This window comes from Lepidochelys kempii, chromosome 1 (genome assembly GCF_965140265.1).
Source record: "Lepidochelys kempii isolate rLepKem1 chromosome 1, rLepKem1.hap2, whole genome shotgun sequence".
NCBI lineage: Eukaryota > Metazoa > Chordata > Testudines > Cheloniidae > Lepidochelys > Lepidochelys kempii.
In genome coordinates, this window is record NC_133256.1 from 263,515,089 (window position 1) to 263,539,268 (window position 24,180).

The following is a 24,180-nucleotide window of genomic DNA, read 5'->3' on the forward strand; positions in this document are numbered from 1 at the left end:
TGCAGTATTGGGAGATTTCCCCCAAATCCCAGCCTAGACTGGTCTCAGAGTTGCCAACTCTTGTAGCATAAAGCCCCAGCTCCCGGAGTCCCCCCTTTCGTGCTTTATAGATGGAATCATTTAAAGCAAGTGTCTAGCCGCAGAGGAAAGCTGGAAAACCCAAGGGCTCACAAGCCAGAAACACCCCAACTTTGTTCCGGTTTGACAGTGGTATGAGCTGGAGGCAACCTGGGGGGGCTGACGGTGGCTCCTCCCTATTAGGGCAGCTGCGGGGTGCCTGGCAAAGGGGGACGTTGAGGGCCAATCACAGGGGGGAGGAGACACGAGGCAGGCGGGGCCCGGGCGGAAGAGGCCCCGCTACAGCCTGGGAACTATTCACCCCGCCCCCGGCACGTGGCCTCTGCGCCTCCCCCGCGGGTCGGGGTCATCCCGGGGGCGGGCAGCGGGCAGAATTCTCGCGAGACGGGCGGAGAACTTGGTTGCTGAGGCAACCGGGCAGCCGCTCATGGGCGGGATTTCCGCCCCTTTGGGCTCCGCGCCTGGGCCTGGGGCGGGGCGCGCCCAGAGGGGGCGGGGCTGGGGCGGGGCTCAGGTATGGCGGGCGCGGCCAGGGGCCCGGAAGCGGCACTGGCATGGAGGGGGGAAGGGGATGTGAGTGGCTGCATAGCGGGGTGAGTGGGGGAGGGGTGTGCGGCGGGCTGTCGGGGTGAGTGTAGATTGGGGGTGCTGTGGTTGGTGTAGTGGAGGTAGAATGGGGCCTGGACAGGATGGGACGGCACTTCCAGGAGCACGTCCCTGAGAGAGGGTCAGACGTGTCATACGGGACATGCCCGCCAGCCTGTGGCCAGCTGCTAAAGAAAGCCCGGGCCAGGGCATCTGAGGTGGACAAAGATTCAGAGGCAGCAAATTAAGCCTCCTTCCCCTCCCTGAACGTCCTTCTCCCTGTTAACCTGCTGGGTTGTGTAGAGAGAGTCTGAAAAACGCACTTGCCCAGATGCCCCCAGGATCACTGAGACCTGAACTATTAATCTGTGCAGAATTTATTATTTCACTTTTGAAAGTGGAAGCTTCTAGCACCAAAAAAAAAGAAAAAATCCTTCCCAATGTAAACCATGAATCATCTTACTCAGCAGCAGAACGCTGCTCCAGGGCCTTCACTTCAGCTGGTAACTTTGCCAAACAGCAACCAAGTAAAATAAAGAAAATTGTTCTGTTTCATGCTGCTGTTAGAACCCTGGGGGCAACCGTGAAAATAACAAGAATTATGCCAGTTTAAACTGACTGCTACTTTGCAAAATCTGAATCTTTTCACAGGGAAAGAGAATCAAATAAATAGAGGTCTTGATTCCGAGCAGCAGCCAAGCTAAGTTCTGTTCAGTGTGGAGGCAAAGATGGCTGTGTATCACCTTTACAGTTTGCTCCATTTCTGAAAGCAATCAGGGACTGTTTGAGTTCCTGCCATCAGTCAGAGCAGCCTAGGTCTGCTTTGTTGCGGTGCCCCTCTTTGGGCCAGCAGAATAGTTAGAACACAGTATGCTCTGGCACATCTGCCTTCTACAACCACATCCCTTCCCTTTATTGAGGGGTCTGTGAGGAAAGTGCAGTAGAGAATTCTCTGGCATGGAAGTCTGCTGATGCCTATATTCCAGTTCCACCCTCTAGCTTTATCTCCGTTGCTATCACAGCAGGAGTTGTGCTGGTATTAGCAACATTGGGAAATTTTTAGAGAAAAGGTTAATGTAAACACCATCCCAAAGATCTTCCAGGAGATCTAATTATAATCCATTCTATTCTCTTTTCCAAAGGGTTTCCTTTTATGGCTTCCTCTAGTGTTTGTTTTAATCTTTCCTTGAATGCAGCTAGTGATGGCATTTTGACTACCTCTCTTGGTGGCATAATGCCTAATTGTTTGTCACTGTAAAGAAATATTTTCATAGAAGGCAAGTATCAGGGGGTAGCCATGTTAGTCTGTATCCACAAAAACAACGAGGAGTCCGGTGGCACCTCAAAGACTAACAGATTTATTTGGGCATAAGCTTTCGTGGGTAAAAAACCCACTTCTTCAAATGAATGGAGTGAAAATTACAGAGCAATTTTCACTCCATGCATCTGAAGAAGTGGGTTTTTTACCCACGAAAGCTTATGCCCAAATAAATCTGTTAGTCTTTGAGGTACCACAGGATTCTTCATTGTTTTCATAGAAGGCAGAGATTTCAGGAGGAATCCCACCCTTGCTGCCCCTTTATTTGTGTAGAAAGAGTGTAAAAACAGTCATTTTGAAATTGTAATGTATTTCACAGTCTGCAGAACAATTTAATGTTCACATTTCTGAAGATTATGTCAGAAGATTCAGACAAAGATAAGCAGCTGATAAATCGCATAATAAGTGATGAATACAATTCGGTACGTCTCCCTTTGGCCTTCATCCTTTTGTATGTATCTATTTATTTATTTATAATGTACCAATCAATATAATATGATTTGCTTTCTATGCAAACTTGATGACATCTGATTCCAGTTCCCCACTTTAAAGAGGTCCTGTGATCTTGAAACCTAGCCACTTTTTTAAAAAAGAGTTAAAAGTAATTTCAGGTATTACACCTTCCCCTGAGTTTCCCTGTCAGTTTGTGTGGGTTTATGACCACATTTTCCTATTTTTAAAATATTTTTATCTCCACTATCCTGTTCAAAAAGGGAAAACTTACCAGTGCCACTGGGTATACACAGAATACTATCAAATGCACAAAGTAAAAATACAGTCCCCAGTCCTACAGCAAACTTTATGCAGGGATTGAGGTCTGCACAGGGGTCTGATTGGTTTCTCAGCTATTTTTCAATACAACATTCTTTTGTATTACTTCCAAACTACAAACATGTAGTGAAGTGATGTCATAGCATATCAACAAAACCGAGAGATGTATGTGATGATGCTGATGGTAATTACTTCCTCTTCTCTTCATCTCTGAGGGAGTCCAGAGTTTTGTCTTTTCCCTCATGCCTTATATTTTCCCATGCTTTTCTCAAACTTTTTTGTAGGGTGGATTGAATCTTTGAGACATTGTCTCACACACACCTCCTCTCACATTTGCGATTAACATCCTGGGGCAACTACATCAGTTGTTTTCATGGAAAAGTAATATGAAAACACTGATGTCGTTTTAACTTATTTTAAAATGGCTTAGCAGCCAAAAGCAAGAGGCGAGACAACACCATGTCACTAGCTAGCTCTCCACAGCTACCAACAAGTGTTTTGTGGACCACTGTTGATCCATAGACCCCAGTTTTGAAACCACACGTTTAGCACAGAACTAAGTGGAACCCCCTTTGAGCTCACCACTGATACTGTTCAGAAGAGTATGGTTTTACATTGTTGAGTAATGTAACACCCTTCCTCCTACCCTGTTCTCCCTGGGGGTGGGGATTGTGAATTCACTTCTCCAGGGTATTTCTAGCCCCCTGTCTGAGAAAGCATGACAGGGAATCAAAGCAAGGACTCCCACATGCCAGTACAGAGAACTAACACTACTAGGTTGCTGCTGGGTTAACCCAATAGTAATGCTTTGGGATTGTTGAGATGTTAAAGTGACTACTGATTTTGCATATCTCAATTTTCAGGTGCCTAACCTGAGACACAGTAAAGGAGCCTGATTTTTGAAAAGTACTTAGCACCAATCATCTGAAAATCAAGCCCTATAAGGTGTTTCCAGTAGGCATCCAAAAATTGAAACACATTTAGTCATTTCTGAAAATCTTGTCATCATATTCTTCTGTTCTAGGTAAATTTTCAGAAACCATGTATGGTTACTTTTTGATCCAAGCAGCTAGTCAAAGTTTGGGACCTTGTAGGTTGTTCCAGTTGGGAGTACAAATTGATGATAGTCTGGTATTTTCTTTGATGCAGTCTTGTTTATTTTCAAGGAATGTGCAAAGTTCTTCTGCAAAGGCAGGAGGAACCAAAGCCAAAAGGAGTAGTTTCTGAGCTTCCAGGCCCAAGCTTCATTCTGCCAGCATCACCACCTCAAAACCTTTTTTCTAGCCTTCTGCCAGGGCCATAGGCTGATGCTTGGCTTTCTTGCTCTGCCTCTGAGTCTTTCTCAGTTTCTTGTTTGCACTCCAGGTTGTCTTTTTGACCACACACAACAGCTAATGAGTGGAATACTCTGCCCACATGGTGCTATTTCTCTGCAAACTCCATTATGCCTTGTTTTGGGTGTCACCCCTTATCTGTTCCTTACAAATATCTTAAATGAAGGGCATGTTTACACTTATTAATTTCAATGAGATTTTACTCAGCTCATAACAATATTTAAAATATTAATGTAAATAGTGTCCACAAATAAATCAGAATTTCCAGCTGCAGTTGTGAAACAGTTTTAGAGTTAGAAAGGTTCCAAGGTATTTCAGGAAGGAAGGTGGGTTTTTTACATGAATGTGATATTAATGGTAGGGGTGCCATTCTGACAGCCCTATAGGCTAAGTACTGTATTAAGTGAAAATATACAGGATAGGCAGCACCAGCAGCAGTTCATGCTCCTTCATATTGCCTTGCTAGAATGTTCCAACCTTGACCTGGCAAAATCACCTTCAGGGTCAAGATAGTAATTTCCTCTCTACGGCTCTTTTAAACATTGGTCTCTCTACTGAAACTGGCAACAAAAGTGCCAAGTGTGGAATTGGGAATTTTTGTGATATAAACACTTGTCAAACTCATTTTTCGTAGACCTCTGAACAGCCATTAATAACAACTTTTTGTTATAATTTTTGAGCTGTAGCTCACGAAAGCTCATGCTCAAATAAATGTGTTAGTCTCTAAGGTGCCACAAGTACTCCTTTTCTTTTTGCGGATACAGACTAACACAGCTGCTACTCTGAAACCTAACAACTTTCAGTTACTTCTGCTATAACTGTAACTTCAGATTGGTTTACAAAGAGAGAAGACTAAATATCCCTTTACCAATCCTCTGAGCCTTCTAGTTTCCTATAGTTTATCTGGCTGGTTGGAGTTGGCATCTGCTCTGTTCAGATTTCCTGCAAAATATATTTAGTCATGCTCATTTGTCAAGGTAATTGACCAAATGGAAGCTGATCAGTTATGCAGGGAGTGGTCAGTTCCTCATATTTGCAATGTTTGTTGAAACTCATTCCCTTAGTGGCATGTCCTCCTCTCCCCCACCACTGAAATGTTTTCATTGTGATATAGTGTTTTCATAATAATAATGAACAAGTGAGTAATCTCACTGTTGAAAACCCCTTATCCTTCTAGAACAGGTACCAGGACAGATGCTATTGCTGCTTCCTTTTGGTTAAATAGAAACAAGAGGAGCCTATCCTGTTGTCTTATTTTTAGGATGAAGATCCCTTTAACCCATTTGTGGCAGAAGATCTTGAGCAGTGTGCATTTTTCACAGGTTAGAACCCTTCCATTTATTCCCATACACTTTCACTGCAAGGTCACAAGGGAGGATGAGAAGGTTAGTGCTCATGCAAGTGACAAGAGAGCCAAGTGTAGTCTGAGCAAAAGCTATGTATGCTTCCTCACGCAGTTGTTCAGCTAATGCACCTCAGTGAGAAGTTGCTGCATTCCTTTCATCAGAAACTATTGATCTTGCCAAATTGTGTGGTGGCTTCAGGATGTGAACATTTATCCACTAGGAATGAAAATGAGACAGCTAAACTAATTTCTTTTCCACGTGCTCTAGACATAATCTAGATTTGAACCCAGGTCCCCAGAGATGAAAAGGCATTACCCCAGTCTCTATTTGTTGTGCTGAGACAAAGCAGACCCAGAGAAAGTAGTAAGCCGGGACAAACTGCACACTTTGAAAAGATAACATTCCCTCCAGGGGTGCAATGAGAGAGGGACCTATGAGCCCAGGACCCAACTCACCCTTGGCCACAGGCGCTACAACAAATTCCTGTAGAAGTCCTCGCCAAACAGCTGTTTCTCCTTCCAGAGTGAGCCCAGAAGTGGAAGAGGTGGAGGAGGCAGCATGAGAAGATGGTGACCTTGTTTTCTGGATCTGTGGCATGCCGGAGGTGCTCCTGCCCCTGTTCTGGCCAGTTGCTGACAGCTTCATTCACTACTTCTTCTTTGGGTCCAAGACTTGGACCCAGGTGAGAGAGACTGGCCAGAACTCCTCATCTACCTCCCTTCCCACCCCCAGACCCAACTTCCCATTTCCTAGAACCCTGGATTGCAATCTCCTCATGCTACTTCCTCTACCTCTTCCGGGCCCTCTCCAGAAGGAGAGATGGCGACTTAGTGCGGACATACATGTGCCATGCAGCAGTATGAAGGTGAGGAACCCTATACACAGATGTGAACGTCTCAGAATGTAACCTCTATTACTTGGCCCGTGACCTTACCTGGGCCCCCCTCCTTAGGAAAATTCTGGTTGTGCCCCTGTTCCTGCTGCATTCAACACCCCTAACAAGTATAACTAAGAGACTTGCTCCAGATTACATGAAACAAATCCTTTCTAACTCTATTAAAAGATGCTAATACATATCTACAAAGACTCAAATGAAAGGTCCTGGCTTGAAATATTTATCCTATTTATTACTTATAGCAGAGTACTTGATGTATTTTGTGATAGATGTAATCCATTGTCCATTTAACTCAGCTTTTTAAATTCAGGGTGATTTATAGCATGCAGCATTGATCTTTTTTTCAGTGGGATGACAGTAAATTCATGAAACCAGTCTGCGGTACTGGATTATCCATTAGTTTCAGACCAATTGGCTTTGCATGCTGTCACTTGAAGGAATGAAGAGACTAGTGTATTTTTTCATTTTCACATAGATTCCATTTGTGATCAGCTTTTCCCACGGACAAAACAGATTGTCTTGGCATATAACTCTGGGAGATGGGTACCCCGGCTTCGTGAGCCTCGCAATCTTTATGGCATATCTCCTGCACGTCACCTGAGTTTAATACGTTGGCCACACCAATGTGAGGTCATCAGGGATAGAATTGAGCACATTGGTAAGTCCTAAATATTGGTCAATAATAATATTAATACTTAACTTTTCATAATTTTTTACAAATGAATCTTTATCAAAGCTATTGGGACACTATTAAGAACTTTCCTTGCCAGTCTCTGTGCTTTACTGATAAAATTCACTGTGGTTTGGGAGCAATCAGTGGAGATCATGTGCTTTTCTGAGATGAGATTGAACTGTTGATGGCCCTGATTCTGTTCCCCTTAAAGTCAGTGATCAAACTCCTGCTGACTTGAATAGTATAGGATTGGGTTTCGATCGCCCATTTAGTAGGGACACACTTGTTGTCAAAATGAGCATATAAATAAAATTGTATTTTTGGAAACAGTCATACAGATAATCTAGTGTTATTGTAGCTGTGTTGGTCTCAGGATATTAGAGTGACAAGGTGGGTGAGGTATTATCTTTTATTAGACCAACTTCTTTTGAGCTTTCAGAGAGATGAAGAAGAGCTCCGTGGAAGCTCAAAAGTTTGTCTCTCACCAATAGAAGTTGGGCCAATAAAAGATAATACCTCACCCACCTTGTCTCTCTTATGCAGAGAGTGTGTCATTTAACATGTACAAACAATTGTATTATAAAAATGTAATTATCAGATTGCTGTTCATGTGGATTTTAACATAGTCAGCATCTGTCTTGACACCTAAGATCAGCCTTGAGTAAGTCTGTTCAGGGAGAACAAAAAGCACACCAGAAAATGAATTGAGTGGGGTGCCACGGGGAAAGTTGAGAGAATAGAGTCTTCTCTTTGTACAGCAGGATTGCAAGAGAACATGTGGTCTAATATCTAGAACAAAGGAAAGTGTCTGAACTTCATTCTAGACTTGGTTCTGCAAAGGAGACCTGCAAAAGATATTTTAAAAATTAGATTTATGCCCCATTTTACTATTTTATGATAGATGAAATTTTGGAAGTTTGTGTGTATGTAAGAAAAATCAAGTCTGATCTTCCCTGGGTTAACTAAATATTTTCTTGAGGATCCCATGATTGTATATTTTGAGCCTTCACAATTTAATTGAAGGGATGAGGATGTTCACTCTTTAACAAAAGCTATGTTTCTCCCAAGCGCTCATTAGAAATGAGAGATAAATAGGTGTCAAAACCAAACAAAAAGTAATGTTTTAAACACAATTACTAAAAATATTTTCCCAGTTTTCATTCTCTTGTCTCTAGTGACGTTATAACTTCACTAGTTTTTCAATCATAACCAGGACTCCAATTCATCTGGTAAATGGTGGTAGAGTGTGATACAGCATGGTACAGCACCTTTTTCATGCTGCCTGCTTGTTTTCCAGAATCATAAACTTTAATTTAAAAAGCAAAAGTAAGTCTCTAACTGTTTTGTTTGTGGAGGTACACTTGAGTCATGTTTTTGAGGCTAACTGATTCAGTGAAATCTGCCTACATTTGCAGAATCCAAAATAATAATTCCAAGAGGCATGACCCATTCATCTCAATGTGTGCTAACTCAGATGCCCAAAGATAATACTTTAAATGTCAACATTGTTAACTTGCTGCTCATCAAAGTATGTATAAAAGGAGAGGGAATATCATATTATGAAGAGCTGCACAATACTGCAAATAACAGTTTATTTTGGCACCGGTAGTGAGTGGCTTCAGAAGAGTACTGCCATTTTTTCCTGTCCCTAGTCAAGAAGGAGCCAATCCCAAAGAGCCTTACAGGTACCCCAAGCAAGTTAGCTGAACTCACACCAGGGGGAATCAAGCGCAAAATATCAGCAGGCATCACCCAAAGGAAGCCAAGCAGAACCATGGTTGTATGTGGACCTTACTGAGAGGGAGCTGAGCCAAGGAGTTCAGAGAGCATATGTGATCATAGTTTGAACATCTGCACAATCAAATGTGAGTGATAGGTGGGTGGGGCTTATTTTGTGGTCAGACATTGGAAGAGTATCACTACCGTTCCTCTTTCCTGTCTCCCTTCCATCTGACCCCTGGTCACAACAGCATCTTCCAGTGGATATACATTTCTAACATAAAAAACAAGCAGGAAGAAACATTACTTATTATTTTTTTATATAAAAAATCTTCCAGGTGATAAGAACATAAGAATGGCCATACTGGCTTAGATCAATGGTCCATCTAGCCCAATATCCTGTCTTCCCACAGTGACCAGTGCCAGATGCTTCAGAGGGAATAACCAAAACAGGACAATTATAGAGTGATCCATCTCTTATTGTCCACTCCCAGCTTCTGGCAGTCAGAGGTTTAGGGACCTCCAGAGTATGAGGTTGCATCCCTGACCGTCTTGGCTAATAGCCATCGTTGGACCTATTCTCCATGAACTTATCTAATTCTTTCTTGAACCCAGTTATACTTTTGGCCTTCACAACTTCCCCTGGCAACGAGTTCCACAAGCTAATTGTGCGTTGTGTGAAGAAGTTCTTCCTTGTGTAGGTTTTAAACCTGCTACCTATTTATGTCATTGGGTACCCAATTCATGTGCTGTGTGAAAGGGTAAATAACACTTCCATATTCACTTTCTCCACACCGTTCTTGATTTCATAGGCCTCTATCATGTCCCCTGTCAGTCATCTCTTTTCTAAGCTGAACAGTCCTAGTCTTTTAAGCTTTCCTCATATGGAAGTTGTTCAATAACCCTAATCATTTTTGTTGCCCTTCTCTGTTCTTTTTCCAATTATAATATATCTTTTTGAAATAGGGAGACCAGAACTACACACTGTATTTAAGGTGTAAGCGTACCAGTGATTTATATCGTGGCATTATGATATTTTCTGTCTTATTATCTGTCCCTTTCCTAATGGTTCCACACATTCTGTTAGAGCAGTGGTTCCCAAACTTGTTTCACCACTTGTGCAGGGAAAGCCCCTGGCAGGCCTGGCTGGTTTGTTCACCTTCCGTGTCTGCAGGTTTGGCTGATCGCTGCTCCCAGTGGCCGCGGTTCGCTGCTCCAGGCCAATGGGAGCTGCTGGAAGCGGCGTGGGCCGAGGGATTTTCCTGCACAAGTGGCAGAACAAGTTTGGGAACCACTATGTTAGAGTTTTTGAGTGGTGCTGCACATTCCCTAACAAATCATGTTCATCTGTGAGTCTGATAATTCTGTTCTTCATTATTGTTTCAACCAGTTTGCCTGGTACTGAAGTTAAGCTTACTGGCCTGTAATTGCCAGATTTGCCTCTGGAGCCTTTTTTCAAAAATTGGCGTTACATTAGCTATCTGCCAGTCATCTGGTACAGAGATTTAAGCAATAGATTACATGCCACAGTTAATAGTTCTGCAATTTCATATTTGAGTCCCTTCAGAACTTTTGGATGAATACCATCTTGTCCTCATGACTATTAGTGTCTAATTTATCAATTTGTTCCAAAATCTCCTCTTTTGACACGTCAGTCTGAGACAGTTCCTCACAATGACAATGGGAACAATTTACTGAGCAGGGAGGCTGCTACACTCTGCTCTGCCTGAGGGGACAGAGACTGCCCCACGCCTGCTTCGTCAGAAACAACCCAAAGCCCTGCCCCTCCATGCCAAGCGTGCCACAATAGCATGTGAGAGGGACACAGTGTCTTTCTTTATCACACACAAGACTGTCCAGCCCCCTTCCCCTCCGCCGGCGGTGATTTATGTCTCTACTGGCTGCTCCAGGAGCCCAAACTGACCTGCCTGTGCTGCTGGGGAGGGGCACATGACCACTCTTGAGGCTTCCCTTTGCTTCCTCATCAGAAGTCATTTTTCTGTGGGGAAGCAAAGAAATCTGTGAGGGACATGAATTCTGCACATGCGCAGTGATGCAGAATTCCACCAGGAATATCTCTCCCTCACATCCTATCAACCCCTTTCTAATATACATTAACTGCAGGGGAGGAAAAGGAGTTAAATCAAAATCACATTATTTTTGGAAATTATTACAGGAACCGGATCACTCAGAAGACTACTAGTAATGGGAATAATGGAGACTTTCACCTCTTGATTAATGGTTTAAAGGTGAACTTTGCAGCAAAACATGTTTAATGTCTCTTACTTTTCTCTAGGATCCCAAATTTGCTTGGCTTCTCTATAGCAAAAAAGTTTTCTGCTCCCCCTTCCTTAGGGGAGGAAAAATCTGCAGCCCATATTATAGATATGTGACATCTCTTTTCATACAACTCCAGTTCTTGCCTTTGTCCTTGACCGAAGAAGAGGTGAGGACGTAATATTTCAAATATATAAACACTTCTTAAAATTTAAAATGTACAGATGAACACCTCTGTACCTATATGCCTGGCCCATGGTATGATGGAGGAGGCATGATCATTCGTTTGATACAGCACTTTCTTATATTGAGTGGGCAGTTTTAACAAAGAGAATGAGTTGTGCAGTCTCCCATTATCAATAATGGAAGTTGTACGTCTGATTCTGTGGGGCTTGTTTTGACACCCTTCATGTGAATGTGCAGATAGCTGTAACTGGAGCCTCTAGCCACAGCCTTACAAACTGTTTTATGGGCTGAGAGTTCTAGTCATGTCATAAGCATAGATCCAGAGTGTTAACAACAGTGACATATATCAATTGATAGACTTCCAGTCACTAGCATTATCAGGAGTAGTACAGGAATGTAGAAAATCAGTTTTACCAGAGAATAATACACCCTCCCATCCAATACTCGTTTTTATTTCGAATTGTGAATGAGAATTATTCATAGGTACTAAAACTGTGGTCCAAATTTATTGCCCTTTAATTTAATCAATTGACTACTCTGTTCTTTTATCCTAGGGTAGGGTAAAAAGGAAGGACAGCTATACTTTCGATGTGTCCTTCATAGTTTGAATACTCCAGTCTTGCTGACTTTTCTTTACAAGTTAAATAATCCTAGCAAACAGTCATCATGTATAAATTTATCCATACCTTTAACAAGCTGTATGCATCACTGAACCATGTGGATTTCCATTTTTCTTTCTGCAACACCCTTGTCCTTTGAGTTAAGATAGTCACTTATCTGTTGGTTTTGGTCAAACAGCCACTATGGCCAGTAGAGCTTCATCACCTATGTTTCTTTCTCCTCTTTCCCTATACACTCATCTTTTTTTAAAGTAACCCACTTTGACACAGATGCCCATTTGTGGTTCACTCTTTTTGTCAGCAACTCTTGTCAGACCTGACATACTCACTACACCTAACACTCTTGTCAGACTCTGTATCCAAAAGGGGACATGTAAGATATCATTGGAAAACAAATAATTCACTGATCATGCATATTCTTGTGTGATGTATGTACAAGGTGTGTACAAAGAGTTATGAATATGTGCTAGAATTAAGTTCTTAAAATGAGTTTGGCAAGCAATGCATAAGCACAGTCTGCCTTGGGCAAACAAATGTGTATTTGTTTGTCTGAGCTGCCTGGTCATCTGGCACAGACAATGAAGGTACATTTACATAGAAGGTAAACAAAGCCATCAATCTAATGAGTAGGCAAGAGAGCCTCTTGCAGGGGTCTGAACATCAAGTGATAAGTAATTGAATCAGCTGATTGTATGTGATATTGCTGTATTATAAAAGTGTATCAAGTAAGGTCTATTATGATAACCAATAACACATTGGTGATTCATATAATTGTAAAATGTATGTGTTAACTCTATGTGAGGAATTATGAATACTCACTGATATTATGCTTTAAAGTCTGTGACCCAACAAAAGGAGAAACAGATTTTCTCCTAGACAGGAGGGAAGGCAGCTACAGTAAAACCTACTTTAAAGACCATCTCTGAAAAAAGACCTCCTGTCACGAGCGATTACCTGCAGAGGCCACGGAACACCACCACTCTCTCGTGTGCAAACCTTTGAAAAGAGACCACCTCTTACAAGTGATCACTTTTGCTAACTCCCATGAGTGGTCGCTCTTGGCAGGTTTTACTGTATCTACCTGTCTCTAATGAAATTAAGCAAGATGTGACCAAAAACAATGGAAGCCCCATTTACATACCAGTCAGCAGGGGGATGGGAAGCCCACAGGAAGGAAGAACAGCATGAGGTTATCCTGAATCTGGAGACAAAACAGTGAGTCTGGGAAGATATAAGGAGAGAAAAAAAGCCATATTGGCATCCATCACTGGATAGACAGAAGGGGCCAGAGTTCTTGCAAGATGAGAAAGATGAAACCAAGTGAAATCTGTGGGAACTGAATATATGTGAGAAACCTGCTTAGCCAAAGATCTTTCACATAGGAAGACAAGGGAAACCAGCATTTGTACTTTGGTGAAAGGTTCTAACTGAGAAAAAACCAGCCATGGCTGGAAAGAAGGAGATTGGTAAGAAATCTACCTTGAACCAAGGCTGTAGCTTGTTGAGTTAAGTCTTGGTACCGGTCAACACTAAAAAGGTAGCTTGACCCAGCTATATTTCTGAAAAATCCACACTCCTGAGTGAAGTAGTTAAGACAACCTAATCCGTGGTGTAGACAGCACTAGATCAATGGAAGAATTCTTCCATCAACCTAGTTTACACCTCTCAGGGAGGTGGATTATCTATGTCAATGGGAGAACCGCTCCCATTGGCATAGGTAGCGTCTACACTGAAATGCTACAGTCTTGTAGCTTCAGCACTGCAGCTGTTCTGCCGTAGCATTTCAAGTGTAGAAAGCCCTTAGCCACTATGAAGCATATTTTACTTTTATTTGCTTGTAACCATTTTGTCTTCAGCTCTTGAACTTGAACTCACTTAAAACCTCTCTTTTGGTTAATACGCTTGTTTTATTTATAATCTAAACCAATCTAGTGCTGGGTTTGAATTGAATAATTATTAACTCCACTTTAAGTAATAACTGGTGCTTTTGTCTCTTTAAAGGCGCAAAGAAACTTATTACTTCTCTGAGTTCCAGGAGAAGACTGGACACTACAGGGCAGATGGTTTGGGGGAAATTCGGGACAGGGAGTGTATTGGTATCACCCTGTAAATAGTAACCAAGGCTGGTGGAGACAAGGGTGGGGGTGTTGTATTGTAGGCAGGCTGCTGGGGTCAAAGTGCTAAACCAGAGCTGCCCAGCACATGCACACACGGAACTGTATTCTTATCTGCTGCCTGTTGGTGTCTGGGCTCTGAGCCAGAGTAGTAGAGCATTTAAGGCACCCCCGGTTACAGGTTAGGCAGTGATACAACTTCTTACTGCTCTGAATTGTACCCCAAAACATGACATCCACTCAGATGATGTTTTTAAAGGCAAATTATCAAGGTAAAGTATGAGCTTATAAAACCCTTGTATAAACCTAAGAAAAATTCTGATCTTCCAAAAGGCATGATTCACTTATTCCTACCACAAACCATTTTGAAGTTGCTGCCTGACAAGCAGGGAGAAGAATCAAGGAGCAGCTTTCAGAGCCTTCATTTGTGATGGACACCCTTTGTAGTTTAGCTCTCTCTCTGTCTCTTCTTTTTCAGACTGGATTCCCTGTGAGCCTGAGCCACTGTACCACCCAACGGGCCTGGAGCTTGAGCCACTGTTCCAATATCCCAGAGAGGACACAGTGGTTTATTTAGCAGATGAAGGTGGGAGCACATTGTGAAATGTTATTACAAGGTGCATGTAATTTTGGCACCCATTTTGATTGACTGGGTTTCTTTTATTTTTGGGGGGCCTGATTCATAGCCAATTTAAGTCAGTAGTAGTCTTTCCCATGATTTTAATGAGTTTTGGATAAGCTTCTATATCTGAAGATATAGACATAAATTAGAGCTCTCTCCCCATCCTTGGATTCTGCTTATGTTATTAATAAGGGTACAATTTAGTCACCGAGGTCAGGGAAGTCACAGATTCTGTAACTTTACCGGACTTCCATGACTTTGGCTTCAGCTGTCAGCAGTGGAGGCAGAGCCAGGGCTGTGCATCCTGGACCCATGGCTTTGGCTGGAGCAGGGGCTTTGCACCCTCCTCGGAGCTGCTGCAGGATCTGTGGCTGTGCTCTTCCAACCCGCAGCTTCAGCCGAGTTGAAGCTGAAGCTGGGCCTGTGCATCCCCTCCCCCGCCCCACCCCCCCTCCACTGTCCCCTGCTTCTGTAGCCAGAGCTGCTGCTGTGTGCCCCCGTCCTGCAGCTGTGGCAGGGTCTGGAGCCAGGGCAGTGCCCCCTCGTGGCAGTGGGGCTGATGCTATCAGTCTTCTCCATTTAGATCCAGTGTCATTCCTTCCCCCCTGGCCCTTTCTCTCCCACCATATTATTTGTAAAAGTCAGGGACAGGTCAGGGCTGCTGTGTATTTTTGCTTATTGCCCGCAACCCGTCTGTGACTTACTAAAAATAACCAAGACAAAATCTTAACCTATGTTATTAACAACTTTAAAAGTGCAGTTCAAGCAGTTTCTGAACGTCAGTGGGAATTAGCCTGAAACTAGTTTGTTAATTAATCTCTCTCTAGTGATGTTTTCATAATATTTGAGCAAAGAGAGTATGAACGTTCAAAAATGATTTTCTTCCATAATTGCAGGGATAAAACTGGAGATACATGTTGGCAGGAGACTCTTAGTATCTTGTTTGCAACTTATCACTTTATACTATGACCTTGTCAACTCTCTTAAGTTAAACAGAATCAGGTTGGGGGACTACTTAACTACAGATCTCTAAGGGGATAAGTAGTCCCCCAACCTGATTCTGTTTAACTTAAGAGAGTTGACAAGGTCATAGTATAAAGTGATAATTTGCAAACAAGATACTAAGAGTCTGCTGCCAACATGTATCTCCAGTTTTATCCCTGCAATTATGGAAGAAAATCATTTTTGAACGTTCATACTCTCTTTGCTCAAATATTATGAAAACATCACTAGAGAGAGATTAACAAACTAGTTTCAGGCTAATTCCCACTGATGTTCAGAAACTGCTTGAACTGCACTTTTAAAGTTGTTAATAACAAAGGTTAAGATTTTGTCTTAACTGGCAGTGGTACTTTTGATTCATTTGGTGGTACTCTGTTTTCTGATTCTCTTCTGAACCACAATAGTGTTAGGGGAGCTCTGTTGCTGAAAACACCTTCTTTTGGATGTTATGTGAAACCAAGATCTCAACCAGTTGTAATCACTAACCCCTGAAATCTTTATTGCTGCATACAAACCATGTTATAAAGAGTGTGTGTTTCTTGGGGATTAAGGTAATCATAGAATCATAGAAAGTGTTAAAGACCCAGGGCACTTTTCACAAGAGATGGGGTTTTAATCCTGCTGTCCTGGCCAAATACCCACTTGAATAATTACATTCTGCTTAATAAAATTCCACCTCCAGTTTGGAAATTGTATTTATCATTTCCTGCCTCACTCACCTAGTGTTCTGTGTGCTGTTAAATGGTTGCCGCATTTCAGTCTGGACAGAGCAGTGTTTGAGCAGTGAATGAAGTGATATTCTTTGTATATTTTGTATATCAATCTATGGCTGTAATGTGCATTGGGATGACAGGCCCTATTTAAATGTAAGGTCTTTATAATGATTAATGGATTTTTGTGCATAGCTCCTAGTAACCATAATAGAAGTAGGAGGCAGGTTTTATAAAACTTTCAGTGTGTATAGAGCTTTCCATCAAGAGAAATCTCAAGGTGCTTTATATTGTATAGGAATCACTTAATTTAGGCTCCAGTTCTGAACACTTCAGCATATGCTTTACATTAAGGTCAATGAGCATTAAGCACATGCTTAAGTGCTTTGCTGAATCAGAATTTTAGGATTGAAATACACCCAGTCATCTCTTGGCTGGATATGGTAACTATTCTTTTGCCAGAAACAGTGCACAGTAGGTTTTAGGAGGGGAACCGAAGTATAGATAGGGAGATGGGTTGATGCAGGGGGTTAAAATGTTGTTATACCATGGATCATACCTTAATGGAGAAATTGTCTCATGGACGTCACCCCTTCAAGTCATGATAGCACAGGCAATCTCCTTTCTAGTTTATGATTGTATAACATCCCTGTGTCAACTACAGCAATTGCATACACAGAAAGTAATAATGGAAAAAAAATAGTTTCTTTTAATCTGATTTAGCAGCTACAATAAAGGAGGCAAATTAAAACTATGTGAACAGTAAGTTCTCTCTGGCCACATTTTGGGAACTGGTGGGTTAATGCATTAGCTTGTCACTTGTAAACAAGATAAATTTAATACAGAGACTATTTATAAGTAAAAAGGGAGCTTTATAGTAATAGGAAAAATAGTAAACAAATAAATTTTCAAAGCATAATGGTGATGTTTTAGCCATGTGGTGGATTGAAAGGCATTCGGAAGGAGTGGCTAAAGCTTTTCACAACTCCTTTTAAAATTTACACTAGATATGCCCTAAAAATCAAGTGTGTAATTTCTGTAAAAGGTTTTAAGCATTGCTGAAAATTATTCACAACTGTGAATAATATGTATGTTCTGCTCCTTTCACTAGCTAACGAGGAATCCTGTTTTGTGTATTCTCGAGTAGGGGGTAGCTACCCCTCGAAGCAGGTCATCGCTCAAGACTGGGACAACACTTTGATCTTTGAAGCACGTTTTGAGAGTGGGAATCTGCAAAAGGTGGTCAAGGTGTAGGTTTATGATCTTTTCCTCTTTGTTGAGGTAGTGTAGGCACCAGCTGAAGTCAAATGCGCCTTTGTAAGTACCCTGAGTGTCGTTGGGGCCTGCACCCAGAATTACACTAACAGAATAAGCCCTAAGAATATTTTCATGTGGACTTCAAATGGAACAATCTCATAACCGTTCCATGGCATTAAATATTATCTATAGGTGCAATTCACTTCTGTACAAAGAGTCTGGGCAAGAACTATGTACAACTGGTGTTACCAGTGAAGCTTCAAAATGGTGATGTAGGCTCTCAGCACAGCTATAAATTTCACCCTACCTGCATAAGTTCATACACACACATTCACACTTTTTTTTTTACACAGATGACAATATTTTTTTATTTAGTTTAGTGAATTTTTTGCACAAGATTTTTTTTTAACGAGCCTTGGTTTGGTCACACATTTTAATTATTTTACGTAAGCACTAAAGGAATGTGAGGTTTATATTACTGACGCATTCCATCTAGTCTGACATACTGACCCTAGCAGCAGCCTATGCTTTGATTGTTTATACGAAAGTGGAAATCCCCCCACACTTCCAGTGTGGCTAATTGTACAGTGCTTTTTCATGATGTTGGAGAAATTCCTTCTCCGTCCCACAGTCCCCAGCATGATTTGAGTCTGTAATGTATTTCTGTGGTAACCAGCATTAAAAATGCTTGTCTTCTTTCTGTACACCAGTAGTGAATTCGAATACCAGCTGACACTGCGCACTGACCTCTACACAACTAGACACACCCAGTGGTACTACTTCCGAGTAACCAACACTCACGCAGGAATGCCTTATCGTTTCACCATTGTCAATTTCACCAAGCCCACCAGCCTGTACAACCATGGTATGCGTCCACTGTTGTACTCAGAAGTGGATGCGAAGATACACCAAGTTGGCTGGCAAAGGACAGGAGATGAAATCAAGTATTACAAAAACAACCTTGGCCAAGATGGGCATCAGTATTTCTCACTCACTTGGACATTCCAGTTCCCACATGACCGAGACACTTGCTACTTTGCCCATTGCTATCCTTACACCTATTCCAACCTGCAGGACTACCTGGCAGCCATCTCTAGAGATCCAGTAAGGTCCAAGTTTTGTAAGATCCGCATCTTGTGCCATTCACTAGCAAGAAATATAGTGTATGTTTTAACCATCACCAGTCCCTCAGAAAGTGGCAAGGAGGCAAAGCGTAAGGCAGCTGTGATTTTGACTGCGAGGGTACACCCAGGCGAAACAAACAGCTCCTGGATAATGAAAGGCTTTCTGGATTACATTCTGGGCAACTCAGGCAATGCTCAGTTGCTCCGTGACACTTTTATCTTCAAAGTAGTACCAATGTTGAACCCAGATGGTGTGATTGTGGGAAATTATCGCTGCTCCTTAGCAGGTCAGGACTTAAATCGTAATTACACATCAGACCTGAAGGAATCTTTTCCTTCTGTTTGGTACACCCGGAACATGATCAGAAGGTAACATCATCTCTCCTCTCTTCAGACCCAAAAAAACTTTCTATTTGTAGTGTGTGTTATTTAATATAACCAATGTTTGCACTATATTTGCCTCATATTTATTGTCTCTCATCTCATATTTAACCCATTCAGTTTGTATTATTTGTTTAAATTCTAAGAAGCTTGAGTTTTTATTGTAGTTTGCAATGTTTTCTGTTGCACAGCACCCTGTAATATAGCTTTAATACAGGGAATGAAAAAGATACCTTGGGTAGCAAAGGAGAATTTTTCAGGGAACCATCAGCCCCAGAACAGAAAGTGATTTTTTTTCATAGCCCTATTCCTCACTACTCCCCATCAATATTTACAGATGAAGGCCCTAATTCTGCTCCCATTGTATTCAGTGGCAAAATATCTGACAGCTTCATTGGTGCAGGACAGTGCCCTAAAGTGAGCCAAGTCCAGAGTGGATCCCAACCTTGTATTTGACTACTAGTCCTATCAAATTTACTGTATATTTGAGTATAAGTGTGTTTGGTTTCTAATGCTTCACTTCCTTATGCAGTGCATACATCTAGTCATCTGGTTATACATATAACTTCATACCCAGAGTCACCATTCAGGTTTGGCTTATGTAACTGGGTTCGTCTAATGGCTTTAGCTTTGAAAGGAGTCTGTCAGTGCTGATAAAGCTAATATTTAACCTACAATGTCATTTACAGTATGTGTTGATTCTCAGGTACATGTTTAATCATAAGCACTTTCCCTTTGTGCCTCTCCATTCTTCAAACAAGAATCCTTCTGTCTAACTTACCACCTTTCCATTAGAAAAATATTCAAAGAAGTTCAAATTCAAACACTGGCTTTTACTTATTTCCATTCTGGCCTATCTAATACTGACCCTTTCAAGAGTTTCTGATGACTCTGGGGAAGGACTTTGGAGCCTGCTAGAGAACAAAATTGAATGTTCTCCCATAGGAGACAACTTGTATAGATTTGAGAGAGGACAAAAGTTTTTATGATAGATGGGTACAGACTAGTCTTTTGCAAAGTTGTGTAGCAGAAAAACACTCTATTCACCCTGCATCAGTTTTACAGTTTAAAGGCAACTGGTATAGCAAAATATAAAAATAAAAACATTTAGAAAAATGTGCTGAAATGCCCCAAATATCTAGACTCACATTTAGCACATTATCACCTAAAAACGGGTAATCCTTTTTTTCCCTTTCTTTCTTGATCCATCATGAATTGCCAACTCCCATTCAGAGTGATGGCCCAGCATGAATGATTCTGCTAATATCACATCACCTGCATGAAATCCTACTGGAACTGTTTTTTTGGGGGATGTGTTAAATCCCCCCCCCTTTTTTTTTTTCAAAACTTCATAGATTCATAGATTCATAGATATTTAGGCCAGAAGGGACCATTATGATCATCTAGTCTGACCTCCTGCACAATGCAGGCCACAGAATTTCACCCACCACTCCTAAAAAAGACCTCACACCTATATCTGTGCTATTGAAGTCCTCAAATTGTAGTTTGAAGACCTCAAGGAGCAGAGAATCCTCCAGCAAGTGACCCGTGCCCCATGCTACAGAGGAAGGCGAAAAACCTCCAGGGCCTTCCAATCTGCCCTGGAGGAAAATTCCTTCCCGACCCCAAATATGGCGATCAGCTAAACCCTGAGCATATGGGCAAGATTCATCAGCCAGATACTACAGAAAATTCTTTCCCGGGTAACTTGGATCTTACCCCATCTAAAAACCCATCACCGGCCATTGGGCCTATTTACCATGAATATTTAATTACCAAAACCATGTTATCCCATCATACCATCTCCTCCATAAACTTATCGAGTTTAATCTTAAAGCAAGATAGATCTTTTGCCCCCACTACTTCCCTCGGAAGGCTATTCCAAAACTTCACTCCTCTGATGGTTAGAAACCTTCGTCTAATTTCTAATCTAAATTTCCTAGTGGCCAGTTTATATCCATTTGTTCTTGTGTCCACATTGGTACTGAGTTTAAATAATTCCTCTCCCTCTCTGGTATTTATCCCTCTGATATATTTATAGAGAGCAATCATATCTCCCCTCAACCTTCTTTTAGTTAGGCTAAACAAGCCAAGCTCCCTGAGTCTCCTTTCATAAGACAAGTTTTCCATTCCTCGGATCATCCTAGTAGCCCTTCTCTGTACCTGTTCCAGTTTGAATTCATCCTTCTTAAACATGGGAGACCAGAACTGCACACAGTATTCCAGGTGAGGTCTCACCAGTGCCTTATATAACGGTACTAAAACCTCCTTATCCCTACTGGAAATACCTCTCCTGATGCATCCCAAGACGACATTAGCTTTTTTCACAGCCATATCACATTGGCAGCTCATAGTCATCCTATGATCAACCAATACTCCAAGGTCCTTTTCCTCCTCCGTTACTTCTAGTTGATGCGTCCCTAGCTTATAACTAAAATTCTTGTTATTAATCCCTAAATGCATGACCTTACACTTCTCACTTTTAAATTTCATCCTATTCCTATTACTCCAGTTTACAAGGTCATCCAGATCCTCCTGTAGGGTATCCCTGTCCTTCTCTAAATTAGCAATACCTCCCAGCTTTGTATCATCTGCAAACTTTATTAGCACACTCCCACTTTTTGTTCTCAGGTCAGTAATAAAAAGATTAAATAAGATTGGTCCCAAAACTGATCCTTGAGGAACTCCACTGGTAACCTCCCTCCAACTTGACAGTTCACCTTTCAGTAGGACCCGTTGTAGTCTCCCCTTTAACCAATTCCCTATCCACCTTTCAATTTTCCTATTGATGCCCATCTTATCCAATTTAACTAATAATTCCCCATGTGGCACAGTATCAAATGCCTTACTAAAATCTAAGTAAATTAGATCCACTGCGTTTCCTTTATCTAAAAAATCTGTTACTCTCTCAAAGAAGGAGATCAGGTTGGTTTGGCACGATCTACCTTTTGTAAAACCATGTTGTATTTTGTCCCATTTACCATTGACTTCAATGTCCTTAACTACCTTCTCCTTCAAAATTTTTTCCAAGACCTTGCATACTACAGATGTCAAACTAACAGGCCTATAATTACCCGGATCACTTTTTTTCCCTTTCTTAAAAATAGGAACTATGTTAGCAATTCTCCAATCATACGGTACAACCCCTGAGTTTACAGATTCATTAAAAATTCTTGCTAATGGGCTTGCAATTTCTTGTGCCAATTCTTGTGCAGTTTTGCAAAGTTTCTTTTAAAAAATTATAGACAAAATGCAACATATTCCAAAACTTGCAATATTGGAAAAAACTGATTCTTGAAACTGATACTTCTTTTGCCCTGAATGGGCAAAGAGCTATTGGCTACACAGTTCTGTGCTATATATTAGTAGTGTGTTATAAGTCTCAAGATTGTGCCTTGTGTATGATGTGGCGTACAAGAAGGGACATAAAAGTAGCATCCTGGTGCAATACTACAAATTGTTTTAATATACACCTGAAGTGGCTGAAGATCATTCTTGGTCCCAAGGGTTGATAGGACTAGAGGGGAAATTTACCAGTGTGAATGTATTTGGGAAGGGAAATGTGGAGATGGAAGGGAAGTCCCAGATAATAGTTGTTGAAGAAAGGAAGATCAAGGAAATGAGATCTAAAAAGGAATAGAGTTCAGTTACCCACATTTTTAAAAATAATGACTCCCAGCTTTTTGGACTCATGAAGAATGATTGATTCATTATAACTGTTTTAATAAAATGAACACAAAGTTCTGATGCACAGCCTTGAATCCTGTTGTTACTAAGCCATGGCACACTTTTTGGGTTTGATCTTGCAAGGTGCTGAGCTATTTGGCACTGATCCATCAAAGCACCTAAGTGGATGCTTAATTCTAAGCACATGAGTAATCCTGTTGAAATCAATGGGATTACTTGTATACTTAAAGCTAAGCATATGTTTATGTATTTAATTATTCCTATGAAGATTGCTGCAATCCATCAGCCCTGGCTGATGCAGAAAAAAAAGCATTTGTAGTAAAATATTGTTTCTTCTCTTGTTACAGAGTGATGGAGGAGCGTGACATTCTCCTGTATTGTGATCTTCATGGTCATAGCAGAAAAGAGAATGTCTTCATGTATGGCTGTGATGGTGGGGAGCAAGTGGAGGTGCCATGCTTGCACCAACGCATCTTTCCTCTCATGATGAGCAAGAACTGCCCAGATAAGGTAAGCAAGTCGCTAACTTGAAATAGTCCTTTACTATACTAAATTAAATCTGTGTAAGCCAATTTGATTTGCTAAAATGTCAGTCAGTTGGAAACAAACTTAGTAAAGATACTAAGCATTACAAGATTGTGCTTTTATTGATAAAAAGACTTCTGATTGGCTAAAACACACAACAGATCCGTTCTCTAAATCAATAGGGATTCAGCAATTCAATAATAGCACAACACACAAACCGTCACACTAGATTTATTACTGTAGCATTTGAGTCTAATTGTTTTCTTCAGAAAACAATGATGAGGTGATCCAAAGCTCCATGTGGCCCAGGATACCAAATTATTGATTTGTTCACCCATGACAGAAGAGCTATTCAGACTTTTACTAAACATGCATCTCACACCATCTTAGTGTTAAAAAGAGAATTGGAGGCTTTGAGGGGCTGGCCCAGTAGTCTGATGCTAGTTCTACTAATGGGGATAGTATGAACAGCAGTATTAAAAGATGTTACACGTGTAAGGATTACAAATCCTTGTTAAAGTAAAACAAACTGGTATAATCAAAGGCAGATTCTCATTCCACCCACCACTCTGTTGTACCTAAATATCGAAAGACTGTCATGCACCATGTGTGATGCAATACCTATGTACTACAGGGTGAAAGAAGGATGGATTGAACCTTTAACTATTTTCCTATTTTGGCTTGAAAGTTTTACACATTAGTGAGGTTAAGAAGAAACTGGTATCTTCATCTCTACGTTAGTAGGAAAGGGTGCTCCTTAAAAGACAGGGAACTGACCCTACATCCTCCTTTCAAGTTTTCATTCCCAGACTGCAATTTCAAAGTACAGAAAAGCAAAGAAGGGACAGGTCGAGTAGTGATGTGGAAGATGGGCATCCGCAACAGCTATACTTTGGAAGCCACTTTTTGTGGCTCTAAACTAGGTAAGGCCTTTTTTATTCAAGGGAGATTGTAGG

General features: G+C 41.3%; 1 protein-coding gene across 1 annotated transcript in view; it reads left to right on the forward strand.

The window, feature by feature from the left end:
* Positions 1–611: 611 nt before the first annotated feature.
* AGBL3 (AGBL carboxypeptidase 3) overlaps positions 612–24,180 on the forward strand; it is a 68,998-nt gene continuing 45,429 nt past the window's right edge. The window contains exons 1-9 of the mRNA XM_073330928.1: positions 612–671; positions 2,301–2,403; positions 5,348–5,408; positions 6,803–6,985; positions 14,395–14,502; positions 17,362–17,500; positions 18,218–19,000; positions 23,047–23,209; positions 24,021–24,147. Coding sequence (XP_073187029.1) covers positions 2,317–2,403; positions 5,348–5,408; positions 6,803–6,985; positions 14,395–14,502; positions 17,362–17,500; positions 18,218–19,000; positions 23,047–23,209; positions 24,021–24,147 — 1,651 coding nt within the window. The 5' untranslated portion in view covers positions 612–671; positions 2,301–2,316. The remainder of the gene's footprint in view (positions 672–2,300; positions 2,404–5,347; positions 5,409–6,802; positions 6,986–14,394; positions 14,503–17,361; positions 17,501–18,217; positions 19,001–23,046; positions 23,210–24,020; positions 24,148–24,180) is intronic.